The sequence below is a fragment of the Cydia amplana genome, chromosome Z (genome assembly GCF_948474715.1).
Source record: "Cydia amplana chromosome Z, ilCydAmpl1.1, whole genome shotgun sequence".
NCBI classification, from domain to species: Eukaryota; Metazoa; Arthropoda; class Insecta; order Lepidoptera; family Tortricidae; genus Cydia; species Cydia amplana.
In genome coordinates this window covers 3,394,296-3,420,215 of record NC_086096.1, presented here as the reverse complement: position 1 = coordinate 3,420,215, position 25,920 = coordinate 3,394,296, and the positions used below count along the sequence as shown (strand labels likewise).

General features: G+C 38.8%; 1 protein-coding gene across 1 annotated transcript in view; it reads right to left on the bottom strand.

The window, feature by feature from the left end:
- Positions 1-614: 614 nt before the first annotated feature.
- LOC134661734 (titin homolog) overlaps positions 615-25,920 on the bottom strand; it is an 89,166-nt gene continuing 63,860 nt past the window's right edge. Inside the window, exons 23-38 of the mRNA XM_063517914.1 lie at positions 24,820-25,293; positions 24,318-24,490; positions 20,132-20,225; positions 19,079-19,697; positions 18,630-18,796; positions 18,170-18,379; positions 17,769-17,989; positions 16,822-16,889; positions 16,102-16,234; positions 15,688-15,856; positions 12,702-12,741; positions 10,330-10,462; positions 7,042-7,198; positions 3,145-3,264; positions 1,936-2,361; positions 615-790 (exon numbers count right to left, since the gene is read on the bottom strand). Coding sequence (XP_063373984.1) covers positions 1,943-2,361; positions 3,145-3,264; positions 7,042-7,198; positions 10,330-10,462; positions 12,702-12,741; positions 15,688-15,856; positions 16,102-16,234; positions 16,822-16,889; positions 17,769-17,989; positions 18,170-18,379; positions 18,630-18,796; positions 19,079-19,697; positions 20,132-20,225; positions 24,318-24,490; positions 24,820-25,293 — 3,197 coding nt within the window. The 3' untranslated portion in view covers positions 615-790; positions 1,936-1,942. The remainder of the gene's footprint in view (positions 791-1,935; positions 2,362-3,144; positions 3,265-7,041; positions 7,199-10,329; positions 10,463-12,701; positions 12,742-15,687; positions 15,857-16,101; positions 16,235-16,821; positions 16,890-17,768; positions 17,990-18,169; positions 18,380-18,629; positions 18,797-19,078; positions 19,698-20,131; positions 20,226-24,317; positions 24,491-24,819; positions 25,294-25,920) is intronic.

Below are 25,920 nucleotides of genomic sequence, written 5' to 3'. Positions count from 1 at the left end.
AACTTTGGATTGGCAAAATATGTATCTAATAAGCTATTAGTCAGGAACGTCACTTCACACAATACATCTAAGCCGTACGTGTAGTCCAATCAAAACTGTACTTCGATTTGACAATTTTTCCTCCCGTCCGTTAAATTTTAATAATCTTATCTGAAAGTCATAAGACTAATACTAAGACAAATAAGATATCTTTCATTACGTATGATTCTGACCGATATATGAATGACAGAAAATAAATATTGAGGTAATAAAATCACTACTTATTAAAATAGCTGTTTCAATAAGTTTCAAAGAAATTAAGATCGGGAGTACTTTTAAGACCATCCGAATGATAATTAAATACAACTTAATAGAATACACAAATTTTAAGTTAACTGAAATTATACGATAGGCAATTGACGAAAATGTGTGAAGCGAGAGACACAATTACCTAACAAGTAAAACAAAAACTTAACATGTTTCTACCTCGTATGCGGCCAGTGACCAGAATTCATCAAAACTCAAGCAAAATCAATAAATAATTCAGCCTTTACACGTCCCACTGCTTGGCACAGGCCTCCTCTTATACACAAGAGGGAAAATAATAGGTATTTAGTATAGGTATCGTAAATTAAATAAAAAACCAGTAACAAATAAAAATCAACCTTATTTACCAGTAAACAGAGTTCACTATCTAATAACATGCTTGAATCTCGAGGTCTTGTGACTGGCCGTGCGAAAAGTCAATTAGAAGTAAAATACACAGATAAATAATTGAAAAAAAAAAAAACACTCGCAGCTCCGTTTCAATCTGAAAATAAGGAAAATAATAATAACTATGGCGTTATTCATAAACGGCTGCTAACTTAATCCGTTGATGATCGTCGTTTGTCCCTATCTGTCGTTAAGCCATAGAGAGAGACAAACGACGATCATCAGCTGATTAACTTAGCAGACGTTTATGAATAACGCCGATAAGGGGAAATCACGTCTTACCACATTGGACTATGCACCGCAAGTCGAAAAGTAAATTTATTTTTATGCGTATAACTTTTGATTTTGTACCTTGAACTCATGGACATAAAGCCTATTATACTAGCTTCGTAATATAGGACAGCACGTTTTTAATATCGATATTATTGTTAGAAAGTCAAATTTATACAAAAGCCACCTCTATTAGGTAACCTCGTCAATTACAAATCGGAGGTTATTTTCATGTAATGGATCCACAAAAAGGTCTACTTGGTCGGTGACGTGGCGCGTATGACAGCTACCTTAATAACGCAGAAATCTATATTTATATATTATATCAAAGTTAAGTTATCAAACGTTATCTTGCCAAATATCGGCCTTTTAGATTTACCAGAAGTTTTCAAAAAATAACGTCACACACAATTTTCTGGAATGCCCCTAAGAGCGTCCGGATCCGGTTAACGATAAATATAGCTGGTCAACCAAATCTTGTCACTAAAAAAGGCGCGAAATTCAAATTTTCTATGGGACGATATACCTTCGCGCCTACATTTTTCAAATTTACCGCCTTTTTCTACTGTCAAGATCTGGTTGACCAAGTATAGTATGAGCTATACTAAGGCTATGTTCACACGGCGCTAATGTTTCCCGTATACCGTAGGGATTTTATCGAATACCGTAGTGACAACAAAACTGGTATGCCATCTTTTAAAATTGTTCACGCGGCTCGACGGCTTTCCCGCCGTGTGAACATTTCTCACGAACTAGGGTAGGGAGTGCACCCGTTACTGGTTTTTCTATACAAAATACAGTACCGGAGGAATTCCCGGTTCTCGCCATACAAACTCAGTAACGGGACCATTCCCTATTGCGAACATTCCAATGTGGCAAAAAATCGCATCGCAAATAAATACCACGAGTAAATAGCGATCGCACGGCTCGACTAAAAATGGGTACCCAAAATTCGCAAAGCATGACACTCACTCCGATCTCAGTCTTTCGATATAGATGTGCTTCGCTTCCTGTAGGGCGCCGAGCGTCGCGGCGACGCGCTGTACGCCCTTACACCAGCATGGAATTTCCCCTTTTGCGTTATAACTTCTAACCTCGCTGTGCCTTCCGCTCTACCGTAGTCATTCTCAATACTGATTCTGTATAAACCCACGTCTTCAATAGTCACATGTTCGATTTCAAGCTTCCTTATCTCCTCTTTCTCTTTGATGGTGATGCGAGAGGAGGGGGTGACTATAACGCCGTCCTTGTCCCACGTGGCCCAGGGGGAGGGAAGACCTCTGACGGCGCACTGGAAGACGACCGTTTCACCCTCTTCGACCACCTTGTTGAAGGGGTATGTGTAGAAACTGGGCGCCGTTTGGCGCGACGGGCTGAATAGGCGCTTCATGTCCGGTGCTGGTGAATAAAATGGTGGTAAGATAATATGTCTAAGGATATGCCTAAGATATACAATTTGAAGCCAATACCTAATGGTCATTTATATAATAGGTAACTACTATCATAGAGAAATAAGTAAGCTTAGAAACTCACGTGCTCACACCTTAGAAACTCATTTATAATCATTGAAATATATCTAAAGACGGGTCTTACGGGCACTAAGAATGGTGCTAGTTCAGCGGTGTCACTCACAAATTCGACCAATCGCGCGCCTGATGCGAACTCATCAACCAATCGCGTTGTGGCGTTAGACTGCACGAGCGGCTCGAATTCGTGAGCGTGACACCATTTAACCATTATTATTGCCCGTAAGCGTCTTTAGATATATGTCAATATTTATAATAAGTTTTAAACGAGCTTTGCGAAAACCTATTTGTGGCGTTCCAAGCTCCATTTGCTTAAGGATCCTTCTCTGATGGACATGCACTTTTGCAACAATATATAAAGCTTTTCAAATGTATTGGCGCGAGCGAGACGCGCATGATAACAAAAACTTTTCCGCACTAGTGCGGCAATTAGGTATTTCTGTGTCTATGTCGAAATTTTAAAGGGCCATATGTACTGTAAAACGTTGTACGATACACATGCGAATAGGTAATTCGCAACTCGTGTCGATTCAAAACACTCCCATCGGTCATGTTTTAATTTATCGCCACTCGTTACGAGTTTCCTCTTTTCCGCACTTGTATCGTAAATAACTATTAATTAAATGTAAAAATGGCGCCAAGTCGTTATACTCACCGGGGGTAGTGGTCCTCGAGAGGGAGCGCGCGGGGGTGGAGCGGGGCGTGGAGCGGGGGGTGGAAGCTGCGGAGATCGGCCGGCGCAGGCGCGCTGAAAGCGTGTTCGGCTCGCCGGGCGCTGAAACATTACGTTCATATCTCATGCTCTGAAAGTGGCCCATTGTTTATCTATGAAGCGGGCTGAAAGTGATACGTTTCTGCCCTACATAACTAACTAACATAATAACTTTAATAACTTTATTTTCTTTTCCTTTTGTAAGAATTTGATATGTTTTCTGAAAGAGCTACGAATTTGTATGATTCCATGTACATATGTATATTTTCTAAATCAAATTTCTATTACACCTTATGTGTATAATTGCATGAATTCTATAGTGATTTAAATTGTATTTTTTTTCCTTATTTTCTCGTAATGCATGTTAATTATAAGACGTAATTATTTTTGAAAAGATGTGTCCCGCCGAGTTTGTTGCCGGTCCCATAATGGGATACCCTCCTCCAATTGAGGGGGGATTTAAATCTTCTCGGGGCAGAGGTGTAGGGTTGGAGCCGGTCTACCTAGCTTTATTTGACGTTCATAAGCGCATTGTAATTATGCCTACTTGAATAAACTATCTTTTATCTTTATCTTATCTCATCTTACACCCCTTTTTTTGCGTCGGGGGCTAAAACAGTCTGACGTCATCTCACTCCTGGGCCATTTTATTTAAAGTTGACCCCTACACTTTCTTTTTAGGGTTCCGTAGCCAAATGGCAAAAAATGGAACCCTTATGGATTCGTCATGTTTGTCTGTCTGTCTGTCTGTCTGTCTGTCCGTCTGTCCGTCCGTATGTCACAGCCACTTTTCATTTTTTTCTAAACAGAATAGTTTGCGCGAGAGACTCTTTCAAAGTGGTAAAATGTGTCCCCCCCCCTGTAACTTCTAAAATAAGAGAACGATAAAACTAAAAAAAAAAATATATGGTGTACATTACCATGCAAACTTCCACCGAAAATTGGTTTGAACGAGATCTAGTAAGTAGTTTTTTTTAATACGTCATTAATCCCCTAAATACAGAACCCTTCATGGGCGAGTCCGACTCGCACTTGGCCGCTTTTTTAATTTGTGAATTTATATGTTATTTCTACTCAGAATCACGAGCTCTTTCTATCCTAATAGGAGAAAAAAGTGTCCCAAGGTTTTTTTCCCATTCCGTTACCATTTTTTCATAGACTTTGTACCTATATCGGTTTCGGAATGGAAAGATCGAGAAATGTATGGAAATCTTGGGACACTTTTTTCTCCTATTATAGGATCAAAAGAGCTCATTTAGAGTTTCTGAGTACAAATACATAAAAAATCCCAATTTTGAAAAAAAAAAAACAACTTTACATAAAATGGCCATCCTAAGTATCATTTTATTTATTAAAAGTACAAACATATCGTACAGTCAGCAGCAGAAGTTGCTAAGCGGGCCAGGTGTTCAAAATGATCTTGACGCGACTTTCTTGTAAGACAATAAACTTCTGCTGCTGACTGTACTTATGTACTACAGCGTGTTGTCCAAGTATAATATTGGGAAAGAAATGGAACATAAAAACAGTTTTTTTTAAGCAATTAAATAATAATCAGAGATCGGACAGATTGGCGTCATTGCTCGCAATAATGTGGACATGACTCCAAATTTGATTAAATAATTAATCATTTAACTATTTTAATAATTTGTTTACCTGAGATTTAATTTTGTTCCCTAGTCAATAAATAGCACTTAAATATATTTTTGATATAAAAAAAGCAGCCAAGTGCGAGTCGGACTCGCCCATGAAGGGTTCCGTATTTAGGGGATTTATGACGTATTCAAAATAACTACTTACTAGATCTCGTTCAAACCAATTTTCGGTAGAAGTTTACATGGTAATGTACATCATATATTTTTTTTTGTTTTATTATTCTCTTATTATAGAAGTTACAGGGGGGGGGGGGGGGACATTTTACCACTTTGGAAGTGTCTCTCGTGCAAACTATTTAGTTTAGAAAAAAATGATATTAGAAACCTCAATATCATTTTTGAAGACCTATCCATAGATACCCCACACGTATGGGTTTGATGAAAAAAAATTTTTTGAGTTTCAGTTCTAAGTATGGGGAACCCCCAAAATTTATTGTTTTTTTTTTCTATTTTTGTGTGAAAATCTTAATGCGGTTCACAGGATACATGTCCTTACCAAGTTTCAATAGCATAGTTCTTATCGTTTTGGAGAAAAGTGGCTGTGACATACGGACGGACAGACAGACAGACAGACAGACCGACCGACATGACGAATCTATAAGGGTTCCGTTTTTTGCCATTTGGCTACGGAACCCTAAAAATGAGTACCTACAGAAAATTGGGAAACATGCTGATTTTTTTTTAATAAGTTTACATTATAAGAACTCTTTGTGTTATTTATTGATTAGGAATCAAAATTAATCCTCAGGTAAGAAATTAATTAAATGATTAATTATTTAATCTATTTTGGAGTCATGTCCACATTATTGCGAACAATGACGCAAATTTGTCCGATCTCTGATAATAATATATGTAGGTAATGCCTACATTATTTACAAGATAAAATGCTACATTTCGTGGCACTTCATTATCCTTTTATTCTTTGTTATGTATACTTTTCTATTTTGTGTTTGTGCTCACGAATAAAAATATTTCTATTCTTCTATTATATTCTATTCTATTTAGAATTTTACGATAAACACTTGCCTATTATATTTATCAATTGGTTTTTCCGACCAGGGTTGTTTTTCTACTAAAATGTAGTAAACAATATTTTAGACAATACATACACCTCTCTCCAGCTTATAAATACAAATAATTTATTGAGAAAAGTATTGTGGTTGCTCTTAAAGATACTAAGAATTTATAAAGACAAGTGATTTACAAATTATGCCTGAACTAGGATTCCCTGTGTTTCAGGCAGCAAATGACAATATTAATTATTTATTACTTATTTACTTAATTATAAACTATAGGTAGTACACCATATAAGTCTTATTACCTAAACAAAAAGTGGGTTCTTAAGTATTAAATATCAGAGTACAGTACAGTAGTAATCATTTTACGACTATAATAAAAAATACTTAATAAAATAATTACTTGATGTCATATAAAGACTGTATTGTTTTAATTTAACCTCGTATATCGTACGGCTACCTTCAAAACGTGGTGATCGAAATATGCTTTGTCGGTAAGACCAATCAATGTACATATTGTACCTATAACCTATGTTGATAGTTATTTGTTTTACAAGGGGGCAAAGTTGTTGTTTAACCGCTCGCGCTAATATTATTCCAGAATTGAACCACAACCGTAGCGAGTGATTTGAAAAGTAGAATCTGAGCATTGCAAAGGTGAGAATCACGAGGGTTAAACAAATGTTTCCCCCGAGTGAAACACAAATTAAATTTTCACACACCAACCCGATTGAAAATATTAACTGGGTCAATCAACTATTTTTTGTTGTTATTCTGTCCCATCAGCGAGGAGACAATAGTAGCATAGATTGTTAGAAGAACTGCTGTACCATGTTCTACTAACATGCTCAGTAGATGTCCCGTTATGGAAAGGTCTTATAAATGCAAGTTTGGTTCATTTCAATACGAAAAACCTAGAATTTTAAGAGTGACTCAGGAGACCGTAACCATAGCAACGTGTGACAAGAAAAAGTTGATCGGGGCGGGGCGTGCGGCGTGCATGTCAAACAAATGCAAACGTATAGTGGCGGCCTTAGTGCACGCTGCTCAAATCCCTTGTGAGCCCGACGCCACGCTGCACGCCCCGCCGAACGCTCCGCTCCGAGCGTCCACTCAGGCCTTACACTAACCCAACTGTAACAAAACAAAACACGAGCATAGATACTCACGGTACACGACCAGGCAAGCGCTGGTGGAGGCCTTGCCAAGATTATTGTAGGCCTCGCAGGTGTACGTGCCTTCGTCATCCGCCGTAACCTGGTGAATCTTCAGCCTGGCGGCGCCGGACTCGAACGTGCACTCCAGGTATGGACAGTCGCGGATCAACTGTACAAACATAGAATTTGGTTAACATAGTACCTAGGTACTTAATTTGTTTTTAGGGTTCCGTACCTCAAAAGGGAAAAACGGAACCCTTATAGGATCACTCGTGCGTCTGTCTGTTCGTCTGTCACAGCCTGTTTTCTCAGAAACTACTGGATCAATTAAGTTGAAATTTGGCACACATATGTAAGTTTGTGACCCAAAGACGGAAATGTAACGTAAACAAATGAATTTTAAATATGAAGGCCACTTTTGGGGGTAAATGAGCAAATTAAAAAATAAAGTTTATCAAACGATTACGTGTTATATCAAATGATAGCTCATTGTAAAAATCTCAAATATTTTTTTTTCCAATAATGCTTGGATATGTTCGCTTTATAGTAGAGTAGTTGACACGAGTAGATCTTCATTATTCATGTTTATTTCACAAAAAATATCTAAGTATTAAATTTAAACTATTGTGAGACATACTAACATTGAATAATCTTAATGTCTAGACTCACGTGTTTTACAAGAAACAAGTCACGCGAGTGACTAAAGGGGCCCACTGATTAACAGTCCGCCGGACGGTATCGGCCTGTCAGTTAGAACAAAAATTTGACAGTTCCGAACTACTGACAGGCCGATACCGTCAAGCGGACTGCTAATCAGTGGGCAACTCAGTGGGCCCCTTAAAACAATAAGTGAGTCTAAATCGTAAATTTATTCAATATCTATTAAATTTAAAAAAAATGAAAACCTACGCATTATGCCAAAAGAATTCATTTTATGCCAAAAATACCTTACATCATATTGGGAAAGAGCTGATACTCGTAGGTAATACTCTTCAAACTGCTGCATCGTCCAAATTATGTCAAACGGTCTCCGAGAAAATTGCAAGTAACCGATTTCCAAGACCGAAGTGTCCCCATAACAGGCCGCGTAGCCAAACATACCAATCGCTTACGCTCCGTAGCGATCGAAACGCAACTGTCACTTTCGCACTAATATGGAAGAGTGATAGAGAGACACAAAGCGTTTCGTTGTCGAAGCGATAACGATTGTCACGTTGGCTAGGCCGGCTGCTCCGTGAACAGTTTTGTACTATATACCTAGTGCTCTAAAAATATATAATCGCCAAGTACATACCTACATTGAAAATTATAGCAACTGTGAGAGAATTTTATCAGGCCGTCGCCATGTTGCGGATGTGCAGTGGTACTAATTTAATTAAGTCATCGTATTTCAGCGATGATAACAAGAAGAAAATATTTCGCAATTATTGACCATTTCACCCCAAAAATGCCGATAAATTGGCAAAGGTGCAATAACAAATATTTTGAATACAATAAAACATTTATATCAATAAAAGGTCGAAGGAGCATAAATATTCAAATAAACAATGTTTTGAAATTAGTCTTACAACTTACAAAAACGCATTTAACTGATTTGCGAGACCGAAATGATCCCATAAGTGTTGCGTGAACAAAGTTTTGTACGGAACACTAAAAATCAAAAGCTAATCAACAGGGGTCGGACAAAAAGTGCGGATGACGTAAAAATGACGTAATCTTGCACACAGGATGATGTTTGAGTTTGTATTTAAACTTCCGTGTGACATGTAGTAACAAAGTAGTATTAATGAAGTAACAAAATAATCGTAAATAAATCCATGGAATTAATAATACAGGTGGTAGGGTGATGTAGTGAATAAAATAAATTTCACGAAACTTGCCACAATATTCGAGTAAAGATGACATTTTAGAGCGTTTTCTTATACATTAGAAAATATAAATTTTAGCTAAATATAATCGTGAAGATACAATACCTAAACAATAACGAAGTCAATTTATTGTTCATCTGATTGACAATGTGTCAGTCAAAAACGTACTTACTCATTTCAAGTGGCGATATCGTTTAATAAAGAGGTTGATAAATGATAAGTGATAATTGTTTATGAAAATCAAAAATACTATTTGAAATCATCCTATAAGTGGTTTGACGTCATCCGCACTTTTTGTCCGACCCCTGCTAATCAACTATGCTTGAGTCTGTGCGGAAAGAGAAGAGTTGTGGAATGTATGGGGCCCAATACATTCCACGACTCTTCTCTTACCGCACAGACTCTGTGTGACATCCGCTTACTATGACGTGATTGTCACTTCCCTTCGATTTCATTATTTGCGGATTCTACTGTATGTAAGCTTGTGGCAAATCTATCTCAAGGCCAAACAGAATCTTGTCTGACATTACAATAACCTCTTAACTTTCACATGACATCATAAGATCACAACAATATGGAAGGTAAACGTACACAATGGCATTTTCTTTGCAAAATATCATTAGAAAATCCATTAGCCTAAAAGCGACGCCCACGCGCAATGAATAAAATAAATGAATAGAATAATATGGCATCTGCCATAGAATGTCCTAGAAATTAAGAATATACTTTTAATGAACGATAACACGAAATAAACAACGCGTTAATTTTACAAGTAAATAATCGTCTGGGATATTGGCAGAGGTGAACATAGGTGTTGCTCGTTCCAGCGATAATAATAATACCTAATGTAACAAATATTTTAACGTCACATATTGTTGTCGTAGTTAATTTATTGTTTGCAAATGATTATTATTGTTTCTAATCAGTGTAGGTACTTAATCGTAGGTGCAGACAAGATGGAAAAAGGTAGTTATTTACGATCCAAGTGCAGAAAGCACGATACAAGAGCGATAAATAAAACACGACCGAAGGGAGTGTTTTAAATTGACACGAAATTTGAAAATTTTAACTTTTTGACATAACAATTGAATGTTTTGGTAGTGCTATCACTCACCTCAGCGTAGTGGTACCATCTGATGTCAGGCACTGGATGCACGCTGACTCGACACTCGAACTCAACAGCGTCACCATCATAGTTCAACAGATGTCGCGTAACTCACCTCAGCGTAGTGGTACCATCTGATGTCAGGCTCTGGATGCCCGCTAACTCGACACTCGAACTCAACAGCGGCAACATCATAGTTCAACAGATGTCGCGTAACTCACCTCAGCGTAGTGGTACCATCTGATGTCAGGCACTGGATGCCCGCTAACTCGACACTCGAACTCAACAGCGTCACTATCATAGTTCAACAGATGTCGCGTAACTCACCTCAGCGTAGTGGTACCATCTGATGTCAGGCTCTGGATGCCCGCTAACTCGACACTCGAACTCAACAGCATCACCATCATAGCTCAACAGATCGTTGAGGTTACGCTCGAAGCGGGGTATGACGTCCACCCGGCTGGAAAATTCCTATTAAGCTTAGTCATTTAGCCCTTTATAGTTTATAGGGTACACTTATATATTATTTATGGCAATAAACAACCTCCATATAACATCATCTTTATGTATTTATTTATTTCATATGCAGAATTTATGGGTCATTCTCTCATTTCGTGCAAATCGGTGAGATTCTCTCGATTTGTAATTTTTCTTTTAAATGGTAAACTTTTGAGTTTCGTCAATTTGTGGATTCATTTATTAACATTTTTCTGCTAAAGGCACCTTTGTAACGTTATTACTTTTCATTTAATAAGGCTACTGGTAATGAACTACGCGCTGGTAATGAATTCGGCCGAGATGGTAATTTTATCAGTGGACGGTAATGAAACAAACTTATGAAATCGAACATAAAAAAACTGCATTTCAAGAAAATTAACACCAATTAAAATCAACAATATTAAAAACATGTGTCTTAAGCACTGCGGAGATGATCAAACCGACTTGACATACACTTGGGGTTGACAATCTCAACTTATAATGTTCAAGCTAGATGGTACATTTACCATTTACTTATCATCATTATAAGTCGAGATTGTCAACCCCAAGTGTTTGTTAAGTCGGTTTGATCATCTGCGCACCATATCACATAAAACATAGTTTTCAAATTTTCAAAAATTAGCATAGACAAAATATATTTAAATCATTCGCGTTTTGTACCTATGTAATTTTTTTCTCTCATTCTCTCATCTCATTCAAACAAACTTGATAAGTTAAGCCGTTTATGAGTTATCGCTAAAAGTTTTCCCTTCTTATTTTATTTAAAAGCCTGGCAACCCTTATTTGTGACCGGATTTTCGCAAGCAACCCTACAACCATATAGTAGTGACCGGAAAAAGATAGGCAACCTAGTTGATTTATATTGTACAAGTTGTATACTTTCCATTGGAACTTATTTCGTTTGTCAGACAGATCGGTGAAATTTGAAGAAAAAATTTTTTTTTCAAAAAATAATTAAAAATAGTCTTGACCATATTTATTTAAGCAACCCTATTTATTTATGTTCAGGAACATATTTTCTTTCATAATATGTAAGTTTCATACGTCAGACATATCGGTGAAGGTCGACCATCTTAGACTACAAAGGCTCCCCGGTTGGGCTCCCCTATTATCATATACATTTTTAAATGTTTATAACAACGTAATATTTATAATAACTAAGCCTCTTTCCATTAAATGCACTGCCTCGAATATATTATCATTACCTTCTTAAGTCATTCATTACCTTCCCCAGTAAAATTGGAAGGAAAAGAAGTGAATGAAACCGATATGAATGAAGTTTTGGAAGTTTTTGTCGCCTACATCAGTTGGCATCAGACCTTAATTTTGCAGAATAAACCATCTGAAAGGCGACACTAAAACACTTCATTACGTATAATTGTAATAATGTACACTTGCTACTTACTGTATAAATCACGCGATGGCGATGAAGACTAACGAGAACCACACTCCTTCCCGACCCGAGAGATCGTATATATTTTCGCTAACAGCGGCACACGGTCGTCCACTACGAGATCACACGGGCAACTGACTGACGAACAATGTGTTGCATCGGCGGTAGGCGCTATATACCCTCGCTATATAGCAAAATATAGCTAATCTATTTCTCACGTCGGTAATGAAGAAATTACTTGAACCATACACTTATAAGGCTGTATAGTTTTTATTATTTATTTCTAGCTTCTAATATTATACGATTTAAAACATAACTAAATAAGTCATTTATTGAACAAACAACGAATTTTCTATTAGTAGTATCTTAAGGTTAAAATGTAGGTCAAAGTTATATCTTCACACGTTACATGTAGAGATGAATGAAAAAATTGGGTGTTAATTGTACATATAAAGAAAATACATACCTTTTTAGAATTGTTCATTGGAGAGACATATACTTTAGGCCCTATGTTACAACCTTGCATTAACAGATATTTGAAAACGCCACCACATTTTTGGTAAATTTCCGAAAACACCGATTTGCACGAAATGCGAGAACGACCCTTATAGGACTACTAGGAATTTATTTATATTTAAGTAATTTTGCATATTCGCAGATATCTAACAAAAACAGTTTGTTTTTTACACCGTAAAATAATAAGTCTGAAACATAATATTAATAATCCCCTTGTAGGATTTCACACCCGAATATACCTACATAGTCAAATATAGGTATTATATTCTATTTTAGTCTAAATTTTACTGACCCGTATCTGATATTGTGAGAATCATCCCCTGACGTGAGATCTGAAAACGAAATGGTAATTAAATACTTCATAAAAGAAAAGCAAATAGGCATACAAATGAAATATTCTTAAATCGTAGCTACTTGAATTGTAACTACCTGCTACGTAATCACGTTTAGAATCCAAGGTAGGTTCAGTTACTTATACCAAAGACATAATATTTATGTAACTGCTTATAATACGCAGAATAAAGTCTAAGAAAAAAAGCGGCCAAGTGCGAGTCGGACTCGCCCATGAAGGGTTCCGTATTTAGGCGATTTATGACGTATAAAAAAAAACTACTTACTAGATCTCGTTCAAACCAATTTTCGGTGGAAGTTTACATGGTAATGTACATCATATATTTTTTTTAGTTTTATCATTCTCTTATTTTAGAAGTTACAGGGGGGGGGGGGGGACACACATTTTACCACTTTGGAAGTATCTCTCGCGCAAACTATTCAGTTTAGAAAAAAATGATATTAGAAACCTCAATATCATTTTTAAAGACCTATCCATAGATACCCCACACGTATGGGTTTGATGAAAAAAAAAATTTTGAGTTTCAGTTCGAAGTATGGGGAACCCCAAAAATTTATTGTTTTTTTTTTCTATTTTTGTGTGAAAATCTTAGTAGTAGTAGAAAAGTGGCTGTGACATACGGACGGACAGACAGACGGACAGACAGACAGACATGACGAATCTATAAGGGTTCCGTTTTTTGCCATTTGGCTACGGAACCCTAAAAACGTGCTTCGGAAATCAAGAAAAAGTAGGTAATTCTCGGCTCGTATAGATGGGTGCACACACCTTTGGCCTATGCTCCGCTAGATGGTGTTGACAATAAAAAAAATATATAATTACCTATTATATTATAATTATATTAGATATTTAACAATTTTAACACGTATCAGTGATACGTAGGTAGAGACAAACCAAAGAAAGTCTGCAGCGCTAGATTAAAAGTAGTTTTTAAAAATCAGTATGCGACAACACCACAGAAAATGGATTAAATAGTCTTGATACTTGTGAAATTTCTACCATATTTACCGTCTATGAAAAAATTAAGCTGTATGCACAGCTTAATTTTTATGGTAAAATAAATTTCATTCCAACAATAGATGTCACTATTAATATGTAGACATATACTAATATTGATAAATAATATTGGGAGAATGTGACATTTGGCTTCATCAAAATTAATAAGCTTTTGTAATATCCGCGACGGCGGTAAATAGGTACAGAGGGCCTACCGCGAACACCGAAGTTCTCAATATGCGAGCATCTTTCTCTTTTACTCCCATTAAGGCGTAATTAGATTGACAGAGAAATTGCCCGCAATTTGCAAACTAAAGTTTTCGGAAAAACGAAATAAACCATTAAAACAATAAACATATATTAAAAATTAATTTTAGCTTTAACTAGTAGGTACCCATGCCGTGAGCATAAGCATGGAGGTTGTGGGTTCGAGCTCAAAACCCGGCTAGTACCAATGAGTTTCTCGAAATGTTAGAGGAAGTTCATAAGTATGCCTATACCTATTAGGTGTGTTCAATTTGCTGTGAAACCTTAGTCTAAACCAATATTATATTATCTAAGTAGGTACATATGGTGAAGTATTAAGATGTTTCATTCCACTTACCCGTCATCAACTCCAAATTTTGTAAACATTGTCGTTTTTCAGCTTGAATCGCCTCGTGCTGACTTTTTACAAGTGTAAAATTATTCGTCATGCGGAAAAGTAAATCCCGCACGCCGGTTTTGTAAGGTTTCTCCATGTTTATTCCGTTCATCACAAAACACAATGAATATTTAAACGATTTTGACAAACATATACCATAGTGCATGACGTTTACTGACTGCTTAAAAAACATTGCCATATGTAGTTTTTTAATTCGATGTCAAATTATTGCGCTGCAGACTTTCTTTGGTTTGTCTCTATCAGTGAAAGAACATGGGTCGATATGATATAAAAATAATAAAATCATTTATTCATTTAACTATATACATTTTTTTGATAGGTATAGTTTTATACATTTTCATTTTGAGATTTAGTCGTGTGTCCATATATGGCAGTATTGGCAATAAATTTACTGTGACTACAAAATTTACTATGACAGGACCCCTCTATACCTTACTATCTATTGTCTTTGGTTATACCTATAGCCGAATTTTTTTAAGCTCAAGAGAAGTTTGGTTTCAGATCGACCAATAGTTTTAAAGCGGAGAAGTGAGAATTTTGCCCTTGCCATATGATACTTATAAACATACATATATTTAGCCAATATTTGCAAGGAAATACTATTCTTAGCTTCAACCATGGACGGTTCTAGCTACGACTGAGTAGGCCCTCATTCATTTAGTTCTAGACAACCCGGTACTCCAAGCCAGATAGGCGAGGTATTTCGGCCTCGCCATATGACCTGCCCTGGCGGTACCCGGGCTAAAGAATACATACCCTCAGCCAAGATTTGCAGATAAATAATAGCCTTAGCTTCAACAGTTTACGTTTCTAGCGACAACAAAGTAGACTCATTAAGTTGCAGGCAATCCGGCAGTGTTGGTCAAACGTTAATTGCAATTGACCGTTAAGCTGTACAAATTGAACCGTAAACCGTAACGGACGGTTACAGTTTACGGTTCAATTTATAATGGTTACCTAATTGTCAAAAATGCTCAATTGCATTTACGTTTCGGCCAACACTGCATTCCGGTACTAGTACTATAAACCAGATAGGTGAGGTATTTCGGCCTCGCCATAGAATACATACCTTTAGCCAAGATTTGCAGAGAAATAATAGCCTTAGCTTCCCCGTGGACGTTCCTAGCGACGACAGAATAGGCGCCAGTGTAGTTTATATTGGCGTGTTGAATCTCAAATCTGTACTCCAAGCCTAATAGGTGAGGTATTTCGGCCTCGCTATAATTATGTCCTGCCCTGGCGATATTTGGGCTACAGAATACATACCTTTAGCCAAGATTTGCAGAGAAATAATAGCCTTAGCTTCCCCGTGGACATTCCTAGCGACGACAGAATAGGCGCCAGTGTAGTCTAGTTTGGCGTGTGGGATCTCAAATCTGTATTCTGGGCCGGCGCCCACTCGTTTAAAGTGGCTCGCGTCGCGGTAGTAATCCGGCTGGAATAGGGATGAGGTATTAGTGAATGTTTATTACAAAACAACAAGTTATAGAGGGTAATAGAGGGGTGAAATCTGGGATAAAAACCTGCCTCCTAATTTAACAGCCGAACTAGATGGCGCTGTACTGCGCCATATGTTTTACGGTCACTGAATTGTACAATGTCAACAACCAGAGTTACGCGCCAAACGCGAACGCTCGTCACGCTATCGAATGAATTTTACACTAGGGGTTCTGTTGGTACCTTGAGGAAGTCTCGCAACCAGTAGACGTCAGGTTTGGGGTCACCCGTGACCTCGCACTCTATGATGACAGTGTCGCCCTCGTAGGCCTCGCTGGACCGAGGCTTTCGGATGAACATGGGCTCTTTGGAATACCTGTACAATGTGGAGGCCTTCGTAAGAAATTTTAATGATCGAAAAAAATACTACCCAATGTCCTTCCCCGGGCCTCAAACTATCTTAGTGCCAAGTTTCATTTAAATCGGTTCTGCGGTTTAAATGTGAATAGGTAACAGACAGGTAGAGTTAGGTACTTTAGCATTTATTATAGGTAAGTATACCTACATATATGTAATAGGGATTATTTTAAATGAATACTGCCTGCTGATATTTTGTTTGTAATGAAACTTTAAATACGAGTACGTAAGGGTTCGTAATGAGCCATGGCAATAACATAGTTTATTTTGCTCAGGACAAGAGTAACTGTATGAGGAAAATCCTTCTACGTAAGTATTTCTAAATTAATTTTATTTATGCATTCGTTTTAATAATCATAGTTTATTTTATTTTTTAATGACATTAATTATTTCTAACTGTTTATTTTCCCTACAGGTGTTTCTCTAACCCCACCTAATCTTAGTAGGTATGGCATATTAAAGACATACGTAAAATAATACGAATGCTTATATCTTTTTTTCGCGAAAGTTATAATATAGGTATACTATTAGTAAAAATGTACTTACGGAACGTCAGGACCCACCAATGTCGGCGGTGCCCTCTTCTCGACGACTGGTCCCTCTATAACCTCCACCTTTACAAAAGGAAACATACAATACAATACTATACAATACAATACTATAAAATACAATACAATACAAATACTCTTTATTGCACAGACACCTCAATAAAAGAAAAGCTAGAAAATTGTTGTCGTACTTTATGTTATGATAAATAAAATAAAAACAATACAAAAAGAAAACAGAAACACCAGCAGAGAAACATGTTTACAAATATAGACGATATAGTGAATAATCCTTTGCTATCGTATTTTCACAGAAACGCACGAACGTGTTATGCTATTTCAGTCAGTCTCGGTACAAAACTGAGGTTGACTGAAGTAGGATGAACGACGTTTCCGAGAAAATACGATGGCAAAGGATTGTTTACTACAACTGTAAGTTTTATACTGATATATATTATATAGAATGATTTTGTTATGTCTGAACATACTCTAAGGACTGAATATGTAGGTTTACTGAACAACCAACCACCAACCAACCAACCAACCAGCAACCATACCAACCAACCAACCACGCCGACTGATGGGATGGGTGGGATGGGATGGCCGGTTATGGGTCCAACGCCGAAATTTACCTTAAATTTCTATGAGATGACGATTAAAACACCTGCTTTTAAATAAAATAAAAATTGTTTGAATCGGATCACATGATAAATAAATTATCCTTGAAAAACCAACATACATACAGGTCGCGCAAATTAGTTAGCCAATTTGCCGATAAATGGCGCTGTACACAATTATGCTTAGCAATTGCAATTGTGCTTCTGGTCAAAAGTCTTTCTTACATGAGAAAATTGAAAGTTGGTTGGTTGGGTTGGTTTGTTGTACGGAACCCTCGGTGCGCAAGTTAAGCGAACTCGCACTTGACTGTTTTTTTTTGTATAAGCTCACCTTTCCAGACGTGGACGCACTCCCAACCTCATTGGCCGCTGTGCACGTGTAGACCCCCGCGTCCCGCGCCGTCACCGACGCCAGAGCAAGCTCTATCTGTCCGTCTCTGTCTAGCGTCATGACGGCCCGGCGGGAGGGACGGAGACGGATGCCGTCGCGGTACCACGTCACGCCGACTGATGGGTAGGCTTCTACTACGGCTGTTATTCGGAGTTCATCCCCTGAGCAGATAAAGAATGATGTAATGATTTCGTGGGGGCTAGCCAAGTTGACAATTGTTTGAACTACGACAACGCTATCGATTCCACGCTTTTTGATCTTGATCGATCCCAAAAATATCCCAATTCATGATTTTATGACCACCACATGGACGCGCATTAATCAATCATGTTTTTTTTTACCTTCCCGGAGCCTGTAAAGCGGCTCCAACCCGCAGCACAACTCGGGCGCCACGTACGCGCGGATCCCCTTATCGACCACGAGACTGCACCGGCACGACACCGCGCCGCTTGAGTTCCGCGCCGTGCACGAATACACGCCGCCGTCCTCTAGCGTGCACGGCGCGATTTCTAGTGTGTGGAATAGCTCATCTTTGAAGTGCGTATGGCGATCTGTGGAGAAAAGTTTGTTAAGACCTTTGTAATATGACACTATTTGTGGAACTAAGGGGGCCTTAATATTAATGTCATTTGCGCCATTACAAACAACGTAATACAAAATCATCGATATCAAGGTTTCTGGTTTATGCAAGGAGTAATAAAATTAGTGGAGACCTGTTTAAGTAGGACATAGCGACGACCTGACACGTGAGACGGATCGTATACGTACTGGAACTGGATCAGTCACGGAGCCATTACTTACTGTCTTTATACACCTCCTCGCCGTCCTTATACCAGGTGACGCTCGGCGTCGGACACCCGACGACCTGACACGTGAGTCGGACCGGATACGTCGCCTGCACGCGCCGGTCACGGAGCCGCATCGTGAACTGGGGAGGATAGTCGCCTGATACGTCGGAGGAGCGCTCTCTGAAAACGGAGGTCAGTTACAATACAATACAATACAATACTCTTTTTTGCACACCACATTTACAATAAATGTACAGAAACAAAGACAATTCAAAATATTTTCAAAATATGTCAAAAATGTGATTGTTGTGACAAGTCAACTCGTTTTGCCACCATATTTCGCCTTTTTCATGAAGCACTGTATGTACATGTGTCATATAAATTTCGAAACCAGTTTACTCTACATATCAAGTTTGGCCGTTCACTATAAGTTAACTCAATCAGACTCAAACATCAACATACCTTTTCAGTTTCGCATCAGCTTCCCACAACAGTTTATCCGTAACGACCGACAGCCGAGCGTACGTCGACGACCGCCCGTGCTCGTTGCTCGCCTCACAGCTGTACCTGGCCTCATCCTCCCCTCTGATGTCACTGATCACCAGGCTACACTCGTACCCGTTGAAGGAGGCCTTCATTCGCTCGTCTTCGATCTCCTGACCATTCCTCATCCAAACAACCTCAGGTACGGGCTTGCCTTTCACGCTACAACTCAAGTTTGCCGTCGTTCCAATGAGGACCTTCAGTTGGCCTGGGAGTATGTCGACGAACTCGGGACGGTCGCCGGTCAGACCGACGCCTATGGGTGTTGAGGTTTGAACGGATTCACCCCAGCCGTAGCGGTTCCTCAAGGTCACTCTGAAGTGATACTGCTCCCCTTGCTTTAAATTAAACACATCGAAGCAATTCCTTGGGGTTATTCCCAGCTCAGTCCAGCGCGCGCCTCCTTCTTTGCCAAGCAGCCAGCTCTCAACTTTATAAGCAAGGACAGGGGTGGTCGTGTCGGGTTTCGGCCAGGCTAGCGACACCCAGTTGTTTCCACCGTCCACGACACTGGGCTCGCTCGGTATCCGCGGCACGGCTAGAACAAATATAATGTGACCTTATGATATACTTGGTCAACTGCCAGCTATTTTTGTGCCAGTGTTATTGGTTTCCGATAGCGAATTAGGGATTAGATGCCAATTTGGCGATGTGTTGGGTAGTTAAAAATCTTATATAGGTATCAACAGTAATATAATTAAGGTGCGTTAGAGAACTTCAATAATTACCTACCCGTTATTTTGTAAATTGCTTATCTAACTAGAAGAACTTTATACTTTGGATTTTGGAGCAAAGTAGGCACATTTTCATAGTTATAGCCTGACCAGTAATATATGATAATTGTCAAGAGGGCGCTGTTATTCTCATGTATAGGGTGACAATTCAGTGTAGTATGAAAAAATTAGTTACAGTGAAATTCCGCAACATGGCGCACCCTCAATAGATCCTGGTTCACCTATAATATTCACTTACTGTCATAATTCCGACTGCCGTAAGAAATGGCGGAGTCATCCAACGGATATGTCCAGTCCGAAATCAGGTTCTCTGACGACGCTCTCTGTCGCACCTGTAACAAATAAACGTAATTATAGTTGGTCAAACCAATTTATCAGTCAGTAAGAACCAGGAAAACTATACTCAATCCTTTTCTTTGGATGCTAGTACTAGTGTAAGACAAAGACAGTATGATTCTCTCTGTCTATGTTTGTAATGAGACAGTCCTTTGACAAACTATAATAAGGTTGTATAATATTGAAAAACGCTTTAAAAAAAAAGTTTATATTAGGTATGTACTTATGAAAGCAAAAGAATGTAAAAGATCGTAGGTAAATCTAATCTATCTATCTAATCTATCTATCTATCTATCTATCTATCTAATCTATCTATCTAATACCTTTAAACGAGCAATTCTTGTTTATTTATATATATATTTCGGGGATCTCGGAAACGGCTCTAACGATTTCGATGAAATTTGCTATATGGGGGTTTTTGGGGGCGATAAATCGCTCTAGCTAGGTCTTATCTCTGGGAAAACGCGCATTTTCGAGTTTTTTTATGTTTGCCGAGCGAAGCTCGGTCACCCAGATATTGATTTATAATTGTAAGATATGTATTTGCTGTGATTTATTTTTCAATGGTGATTCGAAAAAATAGACATGTCACGACCGCTTAACTTATTTCTAATGCATAAAACGAACTATAGGTACTTAGAACTAGTTTTCCAGATCGCCTCTGAAAATTTCGTTAATAATACGCTATAAAAATATTTTTATTATTATTTATTTACTTATCTTCTCAGATTAGGTTTTATATTCGATATTTTTATTATTATTATTGGAATCACTTCAGTTTTCTGTAGAAAGCATCACGTGATAACCGATTACAGTCAAAACTAAATGTCGAAAGCCTCGACCCGGACCCGGATCGTGCTAGCGTGAGTCATCCTTAGGTATCAAGTTTTGTTATAAAAACGTTCCGAGTTATTTTAAACTTCACCTGTCCTCGCGTAATTGGAGTGGTATAAACCAAAACTGGAGGCGTATTCCGATTTAATAACGGGTTATGAACTTGATCTAAATTGGTAATGGATAATATGACCTATCAGTATCCAAAATTACTTCTTCAACCTGAAACGTCAGATATGTCAGATATTGTTGTTATCGAGATCATATTGGTAACCTGTTATTACGAACAGAATGCGCCTCCAAATGATATACAGACCGTGAGCCAGCCGATAGTTTACATAAGTCCTTACTCAGATGACCCAAACGGCAATCACTCACTTATACAGGGTGCATTGAAAGATTTGAAAGGTAACGCAGTGCTAATTATAGCATTATTAAGAGGGAGGGGTCAATGCATTTTTTGTTTATATAGTGAATTTTTACACTATTTATTCAAGGGTAAATACAATGAAAAAAATCACACGGAAACTAGACTATTTTTGCGAGGGCAGACTCAAAGCAAAAAATTTTAAGGGGTTAAAGTTAGCACGATTGAAAAAAATCACGAAAACATGTCTAATTTTCATTAATATATTATGTTTATAATTTGTATTAGGTAGTAGTTTTCCAGTCCAATAAACCTTTTAACAAAACGTAATACGACAGTTTTCTATATGAAGCAGTTATTTAAAGTTTTTAAATTAGGACAAAATCATTAGGTATTATTTTTGCCATGGATAAAACTAACAATAAAACGTTTACGTACTCCATAAAACCACATAAAACATACGATCGACGGTAATGATTTATGGCGTTATTCATAAACGGCTGCTAACTTAATCAGTTGATGATCGTCGTTTGTCCCTATCTGTCGTTATGCCACAGAGAGGGACAAACGACGATCATCAGCTGATTAACTTGACAGACGGTTATGAATAACAACGTTACAATTTGGTACCTTTTTCAAAAGCAAAACGAAAATCTTTGATTTTCCTAGGCTATGACCAAAACTTTGTGTCAAAAATGCATAATGAGATCCGCGCTCGGTATATTTTTCATTAAGTTAGCCGTTATGTAACCTATTCCCATACTGAGTGATTAAATCATCCGCTTCACCCTGTACAGCGATGAAGCGTGAAGTGATGTGTTTAATTCGGTATCTGTGTTATGGAGAACTCAAACTGGCGAGCTCTCACTTCACGCAGACAACAGTCAGTCTACCACCGACCATCGACCACCGACAGTCACCGTCAAGGTAAATAATATCTACGCATAAAATTCTACCTTTGATCTACTAACAAGACTAAGAGGTCTGTAGACACAACTATTAAGGGAAGACAGTGGAAATGAAAACTAAAATACTTGTCACTCTCCTGATTTTATACACCGTTTGCGAAGCACGTAGTTACCCGATAATAAGAAAGAGCTTGGGCAGAAAAAGCAGCCGTATCGTGCATTCTTACGACCATAATATTAAACCAGCTGTCCCAGAAAACTTGGCTAACGCTCCGGTACTTCGGCAGTTGGGTCCTGCTGCTGAGAGACTACTACCTGCCTTCGGTGCTCCGCAGACACTAAAGACACACGAGATTCATCCTAGAGATCTGTCTTCAAATCTAAATAATAATACTGCTGGTATATGGAATGGATCGGCTTTCAACCGCGAATACTTCAAAGGTAAAACAGCTCAACTTAAGAATGAATCGTCGCTGAATAGCAGCTATCCTTCATCAGATGATGAGACATTTCACCCTTCAAACGATCAATCAACCCAAAAATCGCGACCTGTCAGAGACCTGTCTTCACAAATGAACATCAGCTATCCCCTGATCAATGAACAACTGGAACATCCTAAGTTCGACGAGGAGTGGCACCGTGACGCTGCAACGTCCTCGTATCCCAGCTACGATCCTGGGAACTACGGACCGGTCGAAGAGCATCCATCGCACCGCCCAACTCCTGGAACGTCAACTACACCAAAAACTTCCAGTCAAGATACACAGAAGGTTTTCTTTGTGCCTCATGTACCTCCAGATCATTCAACGAAAAGTGCAACAGTAGATGTGTCGAACGGTGTTGGAGTCGGTCCACTGGTATCAAGCTTAGCATTATGGAATATGCGTGCCAGCCGGCCATATTATGACAGAAGGAATATGACCAATCCGATCCACGAAGATTTGATTAATTGTACTCTGTCTATAAACAATTCTAACCGAACCGTCACGGGTAGAATGCCGTGCTCTGTGGCCCTGTCTGTAATGCGTGAGATGACAATGAATGCCGAGACAAATAATTATGCGAAGGAAGAGGTGGAGTGCACCATTATAGGAGTGTCCACTGCGTACAATGAGTACCTGACGACGGTTCCTTGCTCTATGCTTATTCAGGTGACCAAGGAACATGAGAAAAACTTATTCAAGGGTTTTTAAAGAGATACAGAGTTACCAAGAGTTTACGATCTCTCTTCCCGAATCGATGGTAGTTTTTTAAACATTTATTACGTGTTGGTGATCCAATAAAGAGTGTTTATTTAAAATCTTAGTACGACTATTTTTTCCTATCCTATCTGAGTGTTCCACTGCTGGGCAAAGGCGCCCCCCTTAATTTTCACGACTTCAGATGTGGTGATTCCTCCGGCCAGTTGTTCAGGAAGCTGTCCAGGTCTTCCCGCAATCTCCGTTTGGGCCTACCTCGTCCACGTCCCTCTAACGGCATCCACTTGGTGGCTAAGCTAGCCCACCTCTCCGGATTCATGCGCTAGACGTGACCGGCCCAGTCCTGTTTGAGCCTAGTGGTTTTCTCGCCTACGTCAGCAATGCGGGTTTTAGAGCGCAGCGTGTTGTTTCTTATGCGATCAGTTAGTTTAACACCTAGAATGCTACCATAGCGCGTTGGCATTGGCAGGCCTTCAGTTTGGACTTCTGAATCTCTGTGAGTGAACAAGTGCGGGCGCCGTAGGTTAGAACAGGCAGAATACACATGTCAACTAGTCTGCGCTTCAGCGACAATGGAAGGTTACTTCAATCAACCTCAGTACTTTTTGTACCAAGACTGACTGAAATAGCAAGACACGTTCGTGCGTTTCCGTAAAAATAAGTAGAGTACCTACGTGTACAAACGCAAGAAGTAGAAGCGACGAAAGTGCATGTAGACGATAATATTATCTGAGTCTTCACATTTACGTTTAAGTCAGTTATTTTTGCCAGTAAACTTACCACAACTGTGACGAAGGCGCGATCACACCCGTACGCGTTCCTCGCGAATATACAGTACGTGCCAGCGTCGGACACGACAGACCTCTTGACGGTGAACTTGACGTAATCGTCGGACGTCATTTTGCAGACGCGTTGGCTATTGGTGATGTCGCGGGTGCCTTTCATGAAGACAACTGCAACAAGTACAAAGTTTCAATTTATGGCAAAATAAAATGTTTTTATATAGGTAGGTAAGCTTTAATCGCTGATTTTTCTTTCGACAGGCGACTAGATAATACTCATCGCGACAATTCTAATAAATCCAAACACAATTAGGTGGCGTTGTTTTATTGCCACTTTATATGTGTGTGAAGTTTCAGCTCAATCGAATAATGGCAAGTGGGTCTAATTTACGAGTAGTTTGCAAGATTTGACCCGAACATACATACATACAAACATTGCAAGTAAAAATAAAAGCTTGTAAAAAAATATGCATACCAAACTATAAATAGCTTTAACTTACCTTTAGGCTTCGGTTCCCCTTGCACCCTAAAAGAAATATTCAGGTCCTCTCCCACCGATATCAGCACATCCTTTTCTGGTCTCCCGACAATGATAGCCGGTTTCCCATCTAATTCCGGATGCACCACCGTTATCGCCGCGTTCATATCCACATTCCCATGCATACTCCACGCCCTGCAGGTATATAGACCCGACTCCTTTTCGGTGACATCAGACAACGCTAGCGTGTACAATCCTTGCTCCACATAAGTCTTAGCGTTTCTGTACACATCTGTGACAGATTTCCCTTCTCTGAGCCATTCGACTCTTGTTGGGCATCCACGGATTTCGACTTGGAGGCCTATAGTGCCCCCTCGAGTGACCTTATAGTCGGTGAGAACGTTGGTGAAGTGGGGGCGACGGGACTCCATGGCTTGGCGTGTGAAGCGGGAACGCTCGATCGTCTGAATGTTGGGACTCAGACGGGTCTCTTTACCTGGAAAATAGTTATTTTTACCTCCTCGTGCTAACTTTGATACCCAAGCAAGCAAACGATTGCAAAATTTAACCACGTGTGTAAATAGCCTAGTGTGGGGCCACTGGACATTATGTATTGTTTTTTCTTTTAAATAAATATTATTCTTATTCTTATTCTTACATTTGGTTAGAAAAAATCTGATCTTGAAATAACGGCGTTTTAGAAATTCCATATTCTTTGGGCCATAATCGAACCCTAACGAAAACACTCTGTATAAACCCCGTCATCAAACCTCTCAGTAAACAAACTCTTTTAGACATTCGCAGGGGCGTATTTACCCTAGGGCCAAGGGGGATATGGCCCGGGGCGGCAGGCTGCAAGGGGCGACAAAACAGGTTTTTTTATTTACTTAAATGAAAAATACATTATCATCAGTTAATGGGACGGCAAATCTAACTGGCCCGGGGCGCCAAGTCTAAATCTATCTACACGCGTCTGGATGTTTTCGCGTCCGATTTTTTCACATTTTACTTGGGAACAATTGGAGAGAATAATTAAATCTGATTTTCTATAAATAATCTCTCCTTGAATACGAATCTTAGGAAGGTCTTTAGAGAAGTCTTAAAAATGTAATTTACAGTACAT